The 13,646-nt window shown below is 46.5% G+C and overlaps 1 protein-coding gene and 1 non-coding gene across 3 annotated transcripts in view; one reads left to right on the top strand and one right to left on the bottom strand.

The window, feature by feature from the left end:
- Positions 1-425: 425 nt before the first annotated feature.
- The window catches only part of LOC139048537 (uncharacterized), a 39,189-nt gene continuing 25,968 nt past the window's right edge, over positions 426-13,646 (top strand). Inside the window, exons 1-5 of one of the 2 annotated variants that reach the window (XM_070522940.1) lie at positions 426-696; positions 1,925-1,945; positions 6,351-6,377; positions 7,492-7,503; positions 12,872-12,890. In XM_070522940.1, the coding sequence (XP_070379041.1) occupies positions 678-696; positions 1,925-1,945; positions 6,351-6,377; positions 7,492-7,503; positions 12,872-12,890 (98 nt within the window). In that variant the 5' untranslated portion in view covers positions 426-677. Of the gene's footprint in view, positions 697-1,924; positions 1,946-6,350; positions 6,378-7,491; positions 7,504-8,622; positions 8,651-12,871; positions 12,891-13,646 lie in introns of those variants that run through there. The other variant, XM_070522941.1, reaches the window with a different exon arrangement.
- Positions 10,563-10,634, bottom strand: TRNAT-UGU (transfer RNA threonine (anticodon UGU)). Its single transcript has one exon. It is a non-coding gene; the product is annotated as a tRNA-Thr (tRNA).

Below are 13,646 nucleotides of genomic sequence, written 5' to 3'. Positions count from 1 at the left end.
TGCTTCTTGGCCAATCCCCCATAGTGGGTACGCGCCACTGTTGAGGACAAAAGACAAGGCAAGACCACGCGATTCACGGCCTGTCCCTCAGAAAACAGATGGGCTAGCCATAATGAAAAATCCGAGTGCGGAACAGTGGGAGAGGATACTATCCAGCGACATCCTGAAAGTCTAACAAGGACTATAGTAAGGCGTGCGCGCAGGACAGCTATACCCTCAGCGGAGCCCTGGACTAGGGGAACCGACCCTGGAGAGAAGATGGAAGACTCCATCTGGAAGCCGCAAAAATCACTGCAAAATAGAGCAAATGAACGTTTTTCATCATCCTCCTCCTCCTCCTCCTCCTCCTCCTCCTCCTCCTCCTCCTCCTCATCATCATCATCATCATCATCACAGAGTCATCCCTCATTATCATCATCAACGTTCCATGCGCGCTGGCGCGTGAGCTCGCTCGGCCTCCGCACTTGCGACGCTAATTCCGGAGCCGAACCCTGCGCTTAACCCGAGGTCCTCTGCTCGACCTTCGCTGTTCCATCCGAGCATCGCCCCCGCCGCCGTCGCTGCTGCTGCTGCTCCTGCTTCTCACAATCGTAATCACTGACGCTTCTGCCAGGAACGACCTTGGCACCTTGTGCCTACCAGTCTTCTTGAGTAACGCCTCTGTACTCGCCAAAATAATGCATTCGTCGGTGCACGGTAAGTGGTTTAGTCCTTTCAGTGGCCTTACTGCTACGTCTGTTTAGCGGTTCACATAGGCTTTGTTAAAACAGCGGAAGCTGTTTAGGCGGTTACTGATCTCTGGTAAAGGCCTGCCTGTCGGTCCTGGCCTGTCCAGTGTTGCCCTGCCCTGCCCTGTTCTGTCTCGCCTTGCCCCGCCCTGTCTTGTCTTGCCTGCAGGAAAATCTCTTATAGAGCGGATTCAAGAGGCACATTCAGCAAATTCCAGCGGCGTACGGGTCTTGTGGTTTAGTGATAGGGTTGCACAGTGGCTACACAGTGTGGTTGCACGGCCTTTCCACGATAGGGAACGTGCGGCCAACAGAAATTCAATGTAGGAAACAATTGTGATTGCCTGAGAAAAAAATTTACTTTACCCAGTGTTTAGAGCGACTCGAACATACTGCAGTAAACCTTCCCGCTGCATGTGAACCTTTTTTTTTCTACCCACTGTCCCATATGGTTCACTGTAAGGATCGAGGACTTGTGCTGCACAGCTTCCTGCAAAAATTACAAGAGGGGTCTCGGATATTGCAGTCGTTCACCCACCACGGGAATGATGGTTAGAACACAGATCTGTCAAATATTCGTGCTTATAGCCTGAGATGTTATTTGCTAATTTATTGCGCTTTTTTTTTTACTTTCTGAATTTACAAGCAATCGTAGCCTTCACAATAAATACAGGAGGTAACAAGTTATTGCTCGTGTACACGCATAATGATTGCAAATTTTTGAGCTTGTAACCAAACATATCATGTTGGAAATGATTGACTCGATCGCACAGTCGAAAAGGCGTTTGAAGCCAAAACGACAAAAATTTGGGTAAATTCATGCACTTGCCATCGGTGGCATACACTCTACCATAGTTTCCATCCTATACGAGTACCGCCTTACTGGCAGTTGCCGGAATGCCCACTATTAATGTTTCTTCGAATCTCTATATACGCTGTATGCACTCATTTTGGAGCACGTGGTGAGAACTCATGAACTCCATTTCCTCGATATGAATGGTTACGGATTGCACCACTTAAGCACGTAATTTGTCTTATTTTCCCCTTGTGATGTACTTCTGGATAATTTTCAGAGCGATCGCACTTGTTCTTTCGGCAGAAAATTTCATATGGATGCCCGTTCTTGAGCCTTTCAACGAGAGAATAGCTTACATGTTCTCTCTCTCTCTCTCTTTGTGTGTGTTTCTGCGTTTCAGAGATGAGTGAAATGAGCGCCTGTAAGTATGACTTCTGGAATCGCATGCTATAGAGCTTTAGGTAGTACGGTATAGCGGAGACATGTATATGTAGAACGACCCTATCAGCGTAAATTCAAACGCGAACGAAGCGAAAGTGACTAGACTTGCCGTTGGGCCGTTGTTGCGTTTCCACCTCCGCCTGCATCATGGGGGTGCCAATCTGGACGTTGTCGAATTCCGCCATATTGTTCGAATTCGCCATCTTTGTCCGCTCCGGTTGGCCCAGAGCGCTGCAATCGGCTCTCTGATTGGCTCAAAAAAAGAAAAGTAAGTTATGCTATCAAGGTAGAATATGACAACATGGCGTATCTTTACTGTGTACAGAATATCATCTTTTGGTTTATGGGTTAGGTTACGTTAGGTTGGCAGTACTGACATGACATTTCCGACGCGTCATTTCTTTGCGTTAAAGTTCCAACTATCTAAGCCAAAGAAGTAAATGCGGGCAAATAAGCGTCTTAAATGTTTGGCTATACAGCACCCAATCGTTTCGACGAGCCAGTTCAAGTTTCGGTGCCCACGAGGGGTACGCGTCACGAGGCCAGGATACACTGGTTCACTTTTTTATTTCGGCGATCGCAGCGGTTGCCAGGCTGCCCCGTTCCGAAAGGGATAGAAGATGGCCGCCCGCCGGTCACTATGACACTGGCTGCTCGGGGCTGCCAGGGAGAATTAATGAATTTGTTTGCGTATAATAAAAACTTTTGCGTGACAGTACGAGCCCTTTCGGCAGCACATGTACGACATCACTCGGCCAACTGATCGCCGAGAATCCGCTTTAGCGGCATATTTTTTTTAACCTTCTGTTGCCCGCCGCGACGATTTTCGACCACCCACTGTAATATATAAGCAACGGGAAGAGGACCAGTCGCGGACGTCGACGCCACCCTCTTCATCCGTTTGTCTACTTTCACTGCGTTAGCTGGGCCTCGCGAAAGTCCTTTCCACTTCTGCGTGCTCCTCGCCTCATGTCAGCCAATTAGATGTTGCTCGCCGCCGCCATTTTCGACCACCCAACGTAACATATAAGCAACGGGAAGAGGACCAATCGCGGACTCCGACACCACCCTGCTCATCCGGTTGTATACTTTCACTGCGTTAGCTCGGACCCGCGAAAACCCTTTCCACTTCTGCCTGCTCCTCTCCTCATGTAAGCCAATTAGATGTTGCCCGCCGCCGCCATTTTCGACCACTCACTATAACATATAAGCAACGGGAAGAGGACCAATCGCGGACTTCGACCTTCCTCATCCGGTTGTCTACTTTCACTGCGTTAGCTTGGACCCGCGAAAACCCTTTCCACTTCTGCCTGCTCCTCTCCTCATGTCAGCCAATTCAATGTTGCCCGCCGCCGCCATTTTCGACCACCCACTGTAACATATAAGCAACGGGAAGAGGACCAATCGCGGACTCCGACCCTCCTCATCCGGTTGTCTACGTTCACTGCGTTAGCTCGGCCCCGCGAGAAACCTTTCCACTTTTGCCTGTTCCTCGCCTCATGTCAGCCAATGAGATAATAAAAAACTTGTTAAGGTCCGCAATGCTTTTTCAAAGCAAACGAATAGTTTTGCGGCGGCAGTGCTAGATGGCGCCGAGAGTTCTTAGGGAATTCTAGGGAAGCGCGACAGACGAGCCCCGCTGCAGTACGCGTAACTCGTTTCGACGGTGACAACACGTTGTGTCGCTATATTGATTCAAGGCTGAATGCATTACCGCTGACAGTCATCATGAAATGGGTTCTGCCGAATTTTTTTTAGTTGCTTAAAGCTTTAACCATTAATAGCCGTCAATTTTGTCGATACTGATTCGATAATACATACTACCCATTTATAACCAAGCTCGCCAAATTGAAATTTCGTTTAAGTTATTGGCCTTTAAATGGCCGGTGGCAGCACCGTTTAACCCGGCTTAAAGTGCCATTAACATGGACATGGTGTCAATCCTCAACGTTTTAGCCTACGGGGCCAACTTCGACTTCCCTATTCAAACACATGCGAAACACGTAGCTGTTCATTAGCCGGAAGCGATTTGATAGAAATTTGTTCTATTTAACATAGCTGAATTTTACTGGCTATATATATTCTGCGGGTATGCATTTCGGACTTCATAGCACTCTACGAAAATTACTGAAAAGCAGTAAGTCTAAAAAACTGTATCGCAAGGCTTCGGTTACAAATTCCTGAAGCTGCACCAGAAACGGATGTCACAGTTATGTAACAGGAAGCTTTCGCTAGGGCCCCAACTCGGCGTTGCTGCCTATATATTCAAATACATGTAAAGCGCAAAAACATTTTTCACAGCTAACCCCTGGACCTATTTTAATGAAATTTGTTGCATTTGAGAGAGTCAGTTAACTTATCGTGACTGTTGCAAGCGGAGTTTCGATTTAGGGCCTGAATTTTGTTAAAAACATTTTCAGAAATTCGAAAGTTTGAAAAATAGAAGCACGACGTTTACAAATGAATAGCTCTGAATTAAGAACAGGTATTGCGGTTTTGTAAACGGCATAAACTAGATCATTGAAAGCGGACAAATTTGGTATGTAATTTTATATCTTATGTGAATTTGTTACGTTGTGTACAAGTTTTCGGCAATAGCTGTATTTCCATGCTACTAAATTTTTTGAGATTCATGTGTAGCATATCAATTTTGTCCGCTTTAGATGTACTATTATATGCAATTCACATAATTGTGATATCATACTGCATTGCGGAGTTACCGAGTTGTAAACTTGATAGTTTCGTTTTCTGAAAATGTTCGATGTTTGCCACTTTTTAATAAAACATTGACGACCTAAATCCAAAATTCGAAACCAGCAGTCACTTGATTTTATGTATTTCTTTTAAATGCAATAAATATCGCCAAATTTGGGGCAGTGGTTGCTGAGGAATACGAATTCTACTTTTACATGTATTAGATAGGAGCACCCGCGCTAAACCTTACCCTTAATGCATCTCTTAGAGCATCTGAAGCGAATTAATTTGGTATGTCAGTTTACAGCTTATATAATATTCTTACAGTACTTACGAAGGGATTGCAAAAGTATCACTCACAGATAATTGTTTACTGCGAAGCCGCACATAATACACCACTTGTCCGTTTCATACGTTTTCAGAGGTGCGGTTTACAAAAATATATATCTACAGTGTTAATGGAGTCCGGTAAATTTTTCGCCTCTTTTTTGTATTTTGCTGGTGTTGTCAAATAAATTATCGACTTCTAAACTTAAAATAAGTCTGCGGCATGCAGTCAGTCGGTAAGGAGTATACAGTAAAAGCTCGTTAATTCGAACCGCAAGGGGAAGCCGCTTCAGTTCGAGTTAACGAAAGTTCGAACTAACGAAAGTGAAGGAGAGCAACAGTACACTGCGATTTGGAAGCAGTAGGGCATGTCAGAAAGTGATGGCGTTTGCCGTGGGCACACGCCATCTTCAAGTCGAAGCTCTGGGTCCGACTGTGCCCCACCACCGATGTCCACCGAAACGAACGTTAGCCGAGGCTTAACACCATCACAATGAATCGCGACGGCCGATACCTCCTAATCTGAAAACAGAGGTGCACAAACGATGAAGACTGCTGAGACAAAGACGCTGAACATGTGAAGGTGGCGAAGGCCCTGATTCGTTGGTTCTTGATTGCAAGCACAGCTGCGACGTACTTGATTCGCTGTGTTTTGGCGCTTGCCGTGCCATCTCCGCGCGACATTAGTAGCTATACAAGATTTGTAAAGCCTCCGAGATTCGCAACGGGCAAGAAGTCTCGGAGGTTACGTAGAATGGAGAGGCGGCAGCCGCCGCTGCCTTCTGGCTGACTGCGCGCAGGTTAGATTTTTTTCCGATTTCGCCTTCTCTTTGCGGTAGGCGCGTTTCTCTGGCCGTGTGCCAGGCGAGCGTAGTTCGAATTATCCGTGAGGGAACCTTCTCGCGTTCGAATTAATGGACTTTTTTATACATAGACTTCTGTGGAGCTTGGCCGGACCAAATCGTACAGTTCGAATTATCCATAAATTCGAATTATTGAAGTTCGAATTAACGAGCTTTCACTGTATATGGTTTTACGGTAGTATTTTCTTTTAAATATAACAAACCTCGCCAAATTCGGCACAGTGAATGCCGAGCTAAACAATTTCTGCGTTGCCATGTGTTTAGACAGAAGACATGGAGAGAATGAGTAGCATCGGAAGTGAAAGAACGAACGCAGAAACCGACACTCGAGTCGTCATACTTCAGCACAGTCTCTAAAAAAACATTTCCTTTTTTCGTCATGAACTGTGAAGCAGCATAGGGAAGTTTCCGTGGTATGCGCAGTACATGTGGGTTTCACTATCAAGAGAACACATGCGACGACAAATCCCCACGTACTAAACATTTCACACTTCATTTCAGTTGACACCGTGGAGCATTCGACCAATGGTAAGTACACTTGATCGTCCTAGTGGCGATCTCTCCATAGAACTCTCAGCGTGTTATTCTTTTTTGTGAGTTGTCATATAATCGCAGCGATCCACCACGGTAGACTCGTGCGACAGCCTTCGACGCCAGGGCCGAGGCTTGTTCAAGCACACATTCGCAGCACTTGTACGTCAGAACGTTTCCCCACTGGCTGGCATACGCTCACTTGTATACCAATTGCGTCCGATTATGGCTGGCACTCAGGTCAGGTCAGGTCAGTTCAGGCCAGGTCAGGTCGGTCAGGTCAGGTCAGGTCGGTCGGTCGGTCGGTCGGTCGGTCGGTCGGTCGGTCGGTCGGTCGGTCGGTCGGTCGGTCGGTCGGTCGGTCGGTCGGTCGGTCGTTCGGTCGGTCGGTCGGTCAGTCAGTCAGTCAGTCAGTCAGTCAGTCAGTCAGTCAGTCAGTCAGTCAGTCAGTCAGTCAGTCAGTCAGTCAGTCAGTCAGTCAGTCAGTCAGTCAGGTCAGGTCAGGTCAGCAAGCCAGTCACCATGTGAGTCAACTCAGTCAGCAAATCAGTCATGTCAGTCGGCCCGCCAGTCAATTGACTTAAGTCACTCAGCCAAGCGCGCCAGTCAGCCCAAGTCAGTAAGTCATTCGGTCAAGCCAGTAAATTCAGTCAGTCAAGTGAGCCGAATCTATAAAGCAATTCACTCAGTCAGACAGAGAGTCAAAGGGTCCCTTTCTCTGTCATCTGCAACACAGCGTATGGAATAGTTGTAGTTTCACCTGTTCGTACAAAATTTCGAAAGCCCACCTGTGACCTATGAGGGTGTGACATTAGGGGTTTGAGGATTATTTTGCGTATGGCACTTACCAAGTCCGTGAGCCAGCCAGCTAGCCTATTACTAAGCCCCCCCCCCCAACCTCCAATTGACCAGTAGACCAATCAATTATCCTGTCAGCCCAATAATGTCAAAGCGCTAAACCACACTTACGACGATATAATATTATCGGTTCAAGAGGTCATTGCCGAAGTGCGAGTTTTTTACGTCCGTATTATATACTAGGAACAGACGGCTGACAATCGTTCTGCTTCTTCTTTCATTTACACCTCCCTGCCCTCACAATATGGAAAAGAACCCACTGCTTGTAAGTACTCTTAAAACATTCTGTATCGAAATTTATGCTATATTTCATTTTTGTTGCGCATATTCTTCAGACCTTCAGTTGACATTATTAAACTGCGTGTTTGTTTCTGAAGCGGTTTAGTCGAGAAATGTGGGTTTCGGGATATAATCTTTGCTGCCCAATTAAGCTTCATAGGAGTGGCGAGCATCATAATTTTACACGATAATCGGCAATATAATTATTAATTAAAAATTGGATTAGTATACTAGAGCGCTTATGCTTTAATTCCTCGTATAATTACGAAGTTTTGACATTTTAGGTGCAACGGATTTGTCGAACAAACTGTGATAATCATTTGGCTGCTCTACAGCTCGCTATATCATATCACCTCGTGGTATACGCGCATCATAGCCACAGTTGCTTTTGCGCCATAAAACGGTACATAACTAACTAACTAACTAACTAACTAACTAACTAACTAACTAACTAACTAACTAACTAACTAACTAACTAACCAACTAACTTTAATTCCAGTGTTTACTGTAAAAAGAGCCAGTGCTTGAAGCGAAACATTTGCAATGTCCACAAGCGCCCAGTAAAAAAAATGCGCTACGCAATACATTCAACTGGAACAGCTGGCAGCTCCTTTCGAGGCACGTTTTGAGTTCGTATTTCTAAAAACTTGTGTGAAGTACAAAGCTTTCTAGCAAGCGGGTTGAGCTCTCAGTAATTTAATTTTTAACCGTAGTATCCGGTAGAAAGTGTACCGAATCCGACCTGCACTTGTCCTAGCTCTTTGTGCAAACATCGTCAAAGACGAGCCGTGTAACACCTTTTACAGGGGTGCAGTGGTGTGATTTGTAGACTGATTTGCACCATTTGGGGTGTAAATCATCAGTTTGAAGTGTACTCGCCCAGGTGATGGCCTGTTCAGCTTTCAGTGCCGAAGACCAGCGGCATTCGTCAAACCAGTTCGCATGGTGCCACTTCAGTTTCGCACTTGGAGATATTAACGCGACAGCGTTATAAGGAGCTCGTGTCGCAGAAAAGCCGGTGTCGTCGGCGTTGGTGTCGGCGTCAGCGGCGTTGGCCGTGATCGATAAATCCCAGAAGGCACTTCATAAATATTCTTCAATGCTTCCGGTTCCTTTCGTTATGATCTGTTCAGGTAATTACTCTAACGTCTCACGCATGCCGAGGAAACTTTCCCCTTTTCAAGGCAGATGTGCTTCACTGCTGTTTCAGGGGAATATAACAGATAAAGCGCACAATCGATACGTTCGAATACCGATATTGTGCGCGCTTTCTAGCTGAAATAAAAAAAATGTAAGTTTTGTTCACTTGTTAGACAAAAAGCGTAGGAGTTTGAATTATTTCCATAATTAAATATTGGTCACTGCTCGAAGCGTAACATTATTTATTACGTATAACTGGACTGTGAAAAATTGTAGTACGGAACACTTTTTAACTGAAACATCTACGGCGTTGCGCAGACCATTCTGAGACTGTGGTTTCTCCAAACTTGGATTAAGCGCAAAGTTTCTAGCAAGCGGTTGGAGCTCGAGTATTGGCATACTTCAATGCTGCTATTACAGGCGTCTCTTAAAATAGATGTTTGTCGGTCTCTTGGATACGGACTGTTATTCTGTTTCGGCAAATGTTATTTATTCTCAAATCCCCCTATATTTATTAACATGAGTCGATGTGTAAGCTCAGTCCGTTCGTGTATATATATGCACGCTTTGAAGCTACAGACCAACGGAACTGCAACAAAATTTTCTATTGCATAAAAACTACTTTCGTTTAACACAGAGCAGCCACTGCGCAGAACTATGCTTTCGAAATACGATTGGATTCATCGCGGCAACCTCGCAAAACTGGATGTTTCCATACCAAAACAGAAAAGAATGCCGCTATATCGTCATTACACAGCAGAACGTAGGCAACCAGCGTGGTTCTCTCTCTCTCTCTGGGCATGCCCTCTAAATTTGGGCGTAGGGTTATCAACATTTGGCGAGCAGAACTGGCATAGAGAGGGAGAGAGAAGCGTACGTTTCTCTCTAAAAGTACGGCACGCAGAGATACAAACGAAATGAAAGTAGCGTAGCGAGACGCTGAGTCATGCTAGCTGACGCAGCAAGCTCCAACAGTGGGGTTCGCCGAGAGAGCGGATGATCGTGTTTTCGCTCGGGAGAAAGTTCGGGAGAAGAAGAAAAAAAAACGAGTCTCACAGCTTCGGATAATACGACAGTGAAGTTTGAGGAACCGGGAACAAATGCGCTTGTGGCAATTTAAGTTGCCTGCTATGTACGAACGCTTGACAGAACGTTTGCGATGCAGGTTATATGAGGGGAAATGGGGTTAAAGGAGGGGCCCGATTTTTATTGATCATGTCATAGGAAGCCAACAAACATTGACACCAAGGACAACATAGGGGAAATTACTTGTACTTACTAAATGAATCAAATAAATTATAAATTAATGGAAATGAAAGTGATGAAAAAAATTGGCAGTGGCTTAGCTCGGCTACGCCAGGATATACGTAGCCCAAGCTAAGGCATAGCATGGTTAGCCTTGGTTAATCTTGATTGCAAGTCCAGGTAGTCTGGTTGTCTAGCTATGTTGCGGCGTTTAGCCAGTCGTTGGGCGCGCTGTTCGTCTGTTTCCTGGGCGATTCGTTTCCTCTTCATCTCGTTCCGATGTCGATTCCAGGCCTCCTGCTTATCAGAATTGTCTCCGCCCATACTGCCGCCTCAACTGAGGTTGCGGCGCACGCGAGCTCTCTGTTTCAATCCTCCGACATGTTATCAGGCATGCGACGCAGCTGGCGCGCGAGCGGAGGCGAGCGCAACGACGAGGAACGCGGTGTGACGCGGAAAGGCGCGGCGCTGCGCAGCGGCGGAACACCTGTGGCTCGGTGCTACTAGTGGCGCATGCGCAGTAGTGACTAGGGCGTGAAAGTGAGAGAGAGAAAGATCCCCTGTGAGGCGCGCGTTGTGACGTCATGTGCCTCCTCGGAGCACCGCGCCACGGTGAAATCGCAAGTTCGCGGCCAGTAAAGCTTTCGCGTTAAAACAAATTGCCGCAGGTGGGGAACGATACCACGTCTTCGCATTACACGTGCGATGCTCTACCAATTGAGCTACCGCGGCGCCGTTTCTTCATCCACTTTCTTGGGTATTTGTTTCCTACTAGAATCCTGGGAGTGTTAGCCAGCGCCACCACTCACAAACCTTGGCGGCGGACCTCCGCCGCCGATGCTCAATCGGTTAGAGCATCTCACGCGTAATGCGAACACGTGGGATCGTTCCCCAGCTGCGGCAAGTTGTTTTTTCATCCACTTTCATTTCCATTATATTTATACTTTCTTTAATTCATTTAGTAAGTGCAAGTAATTTTCCCTTTGTTGTCCTTGGTGTCAATGTTTGTTGGTTTCTTATGATAAGGTTATAATATGCTAATTTAGGGAGAGAAGCAAAACCGGCAGATGGCGGTGCCGGCGCGGGGGTCGAATCGGAAGCTGGCACAGTGAGGGAAAAGACCGTCTGTGATGATGAAAAACCGGCTGCAGGCGGCATGCCTATGACCCTTTCCTCGGCGATCTCGTGGGCGCCGCCATATTTGATCACGTGGTTACGCGTCCATTGCTTGCCTCAGCTGCCTCCGTGTTTACAAATCGATGCCCATGACGCCCGGTGCGGCTCAGCGAACCTTTGTTTCGGCTGATACATCGTAGACGGTGGCTAGTTGGACTACACGGAACTTTGGTCATGGCTTCAGAGGACATGTCGTCACCTGCCTTGATGCGTTTCCTTTCTTGAAAACGCCGCGCCCGCGACTTTCCTGTCGGGAATGCTATCATGATGATAACGCGCCTGCCGTTCGTTACTGGAAAGTACCGGGCTTGCAGCATTAAAGAAAGGAAATGCATTAAGGCAGATGATGATTATCGTTGTGTGGCAGAAGGGCCACTCCAAAGGGTGTAAATTTTTCTTAGAGTGCACTCTAAAAACAGTTCCACCCTTTGGGGTGTATGTTTGCCGCGCAGCGATAATCGTCATCTGTCTTGCTTGCGTTTCCTTTCTTGAAAACGCTGCGCTCGTTACTTATCCGTCGAGAATGCTCTGTCATGCTGATAACGCGCATACCGTTCGTGACTTGGAAGTACCGGGCTCGCAGCGTTAAATAAAGGAAATGCGGACAAGACAGATGACGATTACTCTTGTGTGGCAAATGTGCACCCCACATGGTGCAACCTGGTGCAACTGTTTTTAGAGTGATGGGCGCGCGACTATTTATGGGTGCAGGTGGCCCAGCTTGCGGGTGTATATCTCGGGAAGATTATACTCCCTGTCCTGTTTATCGCGCGTTCAGTCGATCGAACGCAGTATTATTCTAAAAGGCAGACGGCGCAGATAAATGTTTCTCGGCTGCGATTATGGCTGCCGAGTCGTCAATGCTGTCTCCAGCTATAGTTCGTGATGTTCCGCCAAGGCGTTAGCGGCTGCGTGACCCTTGGGGACCTTGTTCTTGTTTTTCTTCAGACGTCGTTTGAAATTTACTTTGCTCCCATCGCGCTGAGGCGCGTTCTGCAAAGTGCGGGTCGGTTATCGCTGATTGTGCTGGATGAGAGAGAGAGAGAGAGAAATAACGTTTATTTATATAGCCGGCAGATTCTTGGGGGGGGCCAATCCCGCCTAGATGGCGGCCAGAAGCCCTTGAGCTCTAGCGGCATCCTCGGCCTGCTGGACAGCCAAAAGTTGGTCTTCGGGGGCCGAGCTGAGCAACACGGTCTCCCACTGCTTCCGATCCTAAATTTTTTCGCCCTGTCGGGGCGCCCGAGGGCAGGCCCAGATAAAGTGATCCAGGTCCGCCCTTTCTTGACAAAATTTACAACTGGCCGAATATTGGTCTGGGTAACAATGATTATAAGTCAAGGTTGACGACTGGGCGTGTTGGTATAGCATATTGGAGGTTGGAATGCGCAACAGTTTGACGATACACACAGAAGAGACACACACCACAGAGCGGCGAAATGTGTGCTGCATGAGGCATTTTTTTTTTTTTGCTGTTAACAGTGTTAGAACAGTCAGTGTCAAAGACGTCACGCAGTGCTTCCGTGTTCCCGAAAAAGATATAAGCTTTGTAGAGGTCGCAGGAAAACTCTTTTAATTCTGTAGGCACAGCGTCTTCTATGGTGCTTTTCCGACCGTCAAAACAAATCGAAATAAATCTTCCAAATTAGCGGCATTTGATGTTCTCTAGTGGTCTCCTTCCTTAAACAGGCACGACCCATGCAACTTTCTGTAACCGCGCTCTGCGGTGAGAGACCATTTTGGATTTGTTCGAAGGCGCTTTCTATACCTTTTTTTTCCATCTTACTCTCCAGCGACGTCAGACATGAAGGCGTAAGTAAACGCATAGCGCAACCTCCCTTTCTGTCCTCTCCCCAGATTTTTATTTATTTATTTATTTATTTATTTACCGATTTTTTTACAGTGGCAGTATTATCTGGTGGTCACCTTCTGTGCGCGCTGATTGGTCAATGCAGTGGGAGTGAACAAACAAAAAACAAATGTCAAGCGTTAGGCCAGCGTTATTTCATATATCACGTTGTTCCCTGTTGCACTAACCAGGTGAACTTATTTATTGCTCGCTTCACGGCACATTTTGCAATCGCGAAGCTGAAGCGTAGTAGTATAGTCAACCAATGTTCGCTAAGCAGAAATGGTAAGACCATAGTTATACAGGGCGACCCGCCGTGGTTGCTCGGTGGCCATAGTGTTGGGCTACTGAGCGCGAGGTCGCGGGATCGAATCCCGGTCGCGGCGGCCGCGTTTCGATGGGGGCGAAATGCGAAGGCACCCCTACACTTAGATTTAGGTGCACGTTAAGGAACCCCAGGTGGTCGAAATTTGCGGAGCCCTCCACTACCCTCATAATCAGAAAGTGGTTTTGGCACGTAGAAACCCATAATTTCATTTTTTTTCTATAGTTATAGGGCGCCACTTTTCAAGATTTTCGACCGTAAAGTGTGCTGCGAAATCCTTCGTTGCAGTTTACCAAAAGCGCGTGTATATACATATATATATATATATATATATATATATATATATATATATATATATATATATATATATATATATATATATATATATATATAT

This window comes from Dermacentor albipictus, chromosome 8 (assembly GCF_038994185.2).
Source record: "Dermacentor albipictus isolate Rhodes 1998 colony chromosome 8, USDA_Dalb.pri_finalv2, whole genome shotgun sequence".
Classification (NCBI taxonomy): domain Eukaryota; kingdom Metazoa; phylum Arthropoda; class Arachnida; order Ixodida; family Ixodidae; genus Dermacentor; species Dermacentor albipictus.
Note: the sequence above shows the minus strand (reverse complement) of the source record. Positions and strands in the feature narration are given on the sequence as shown.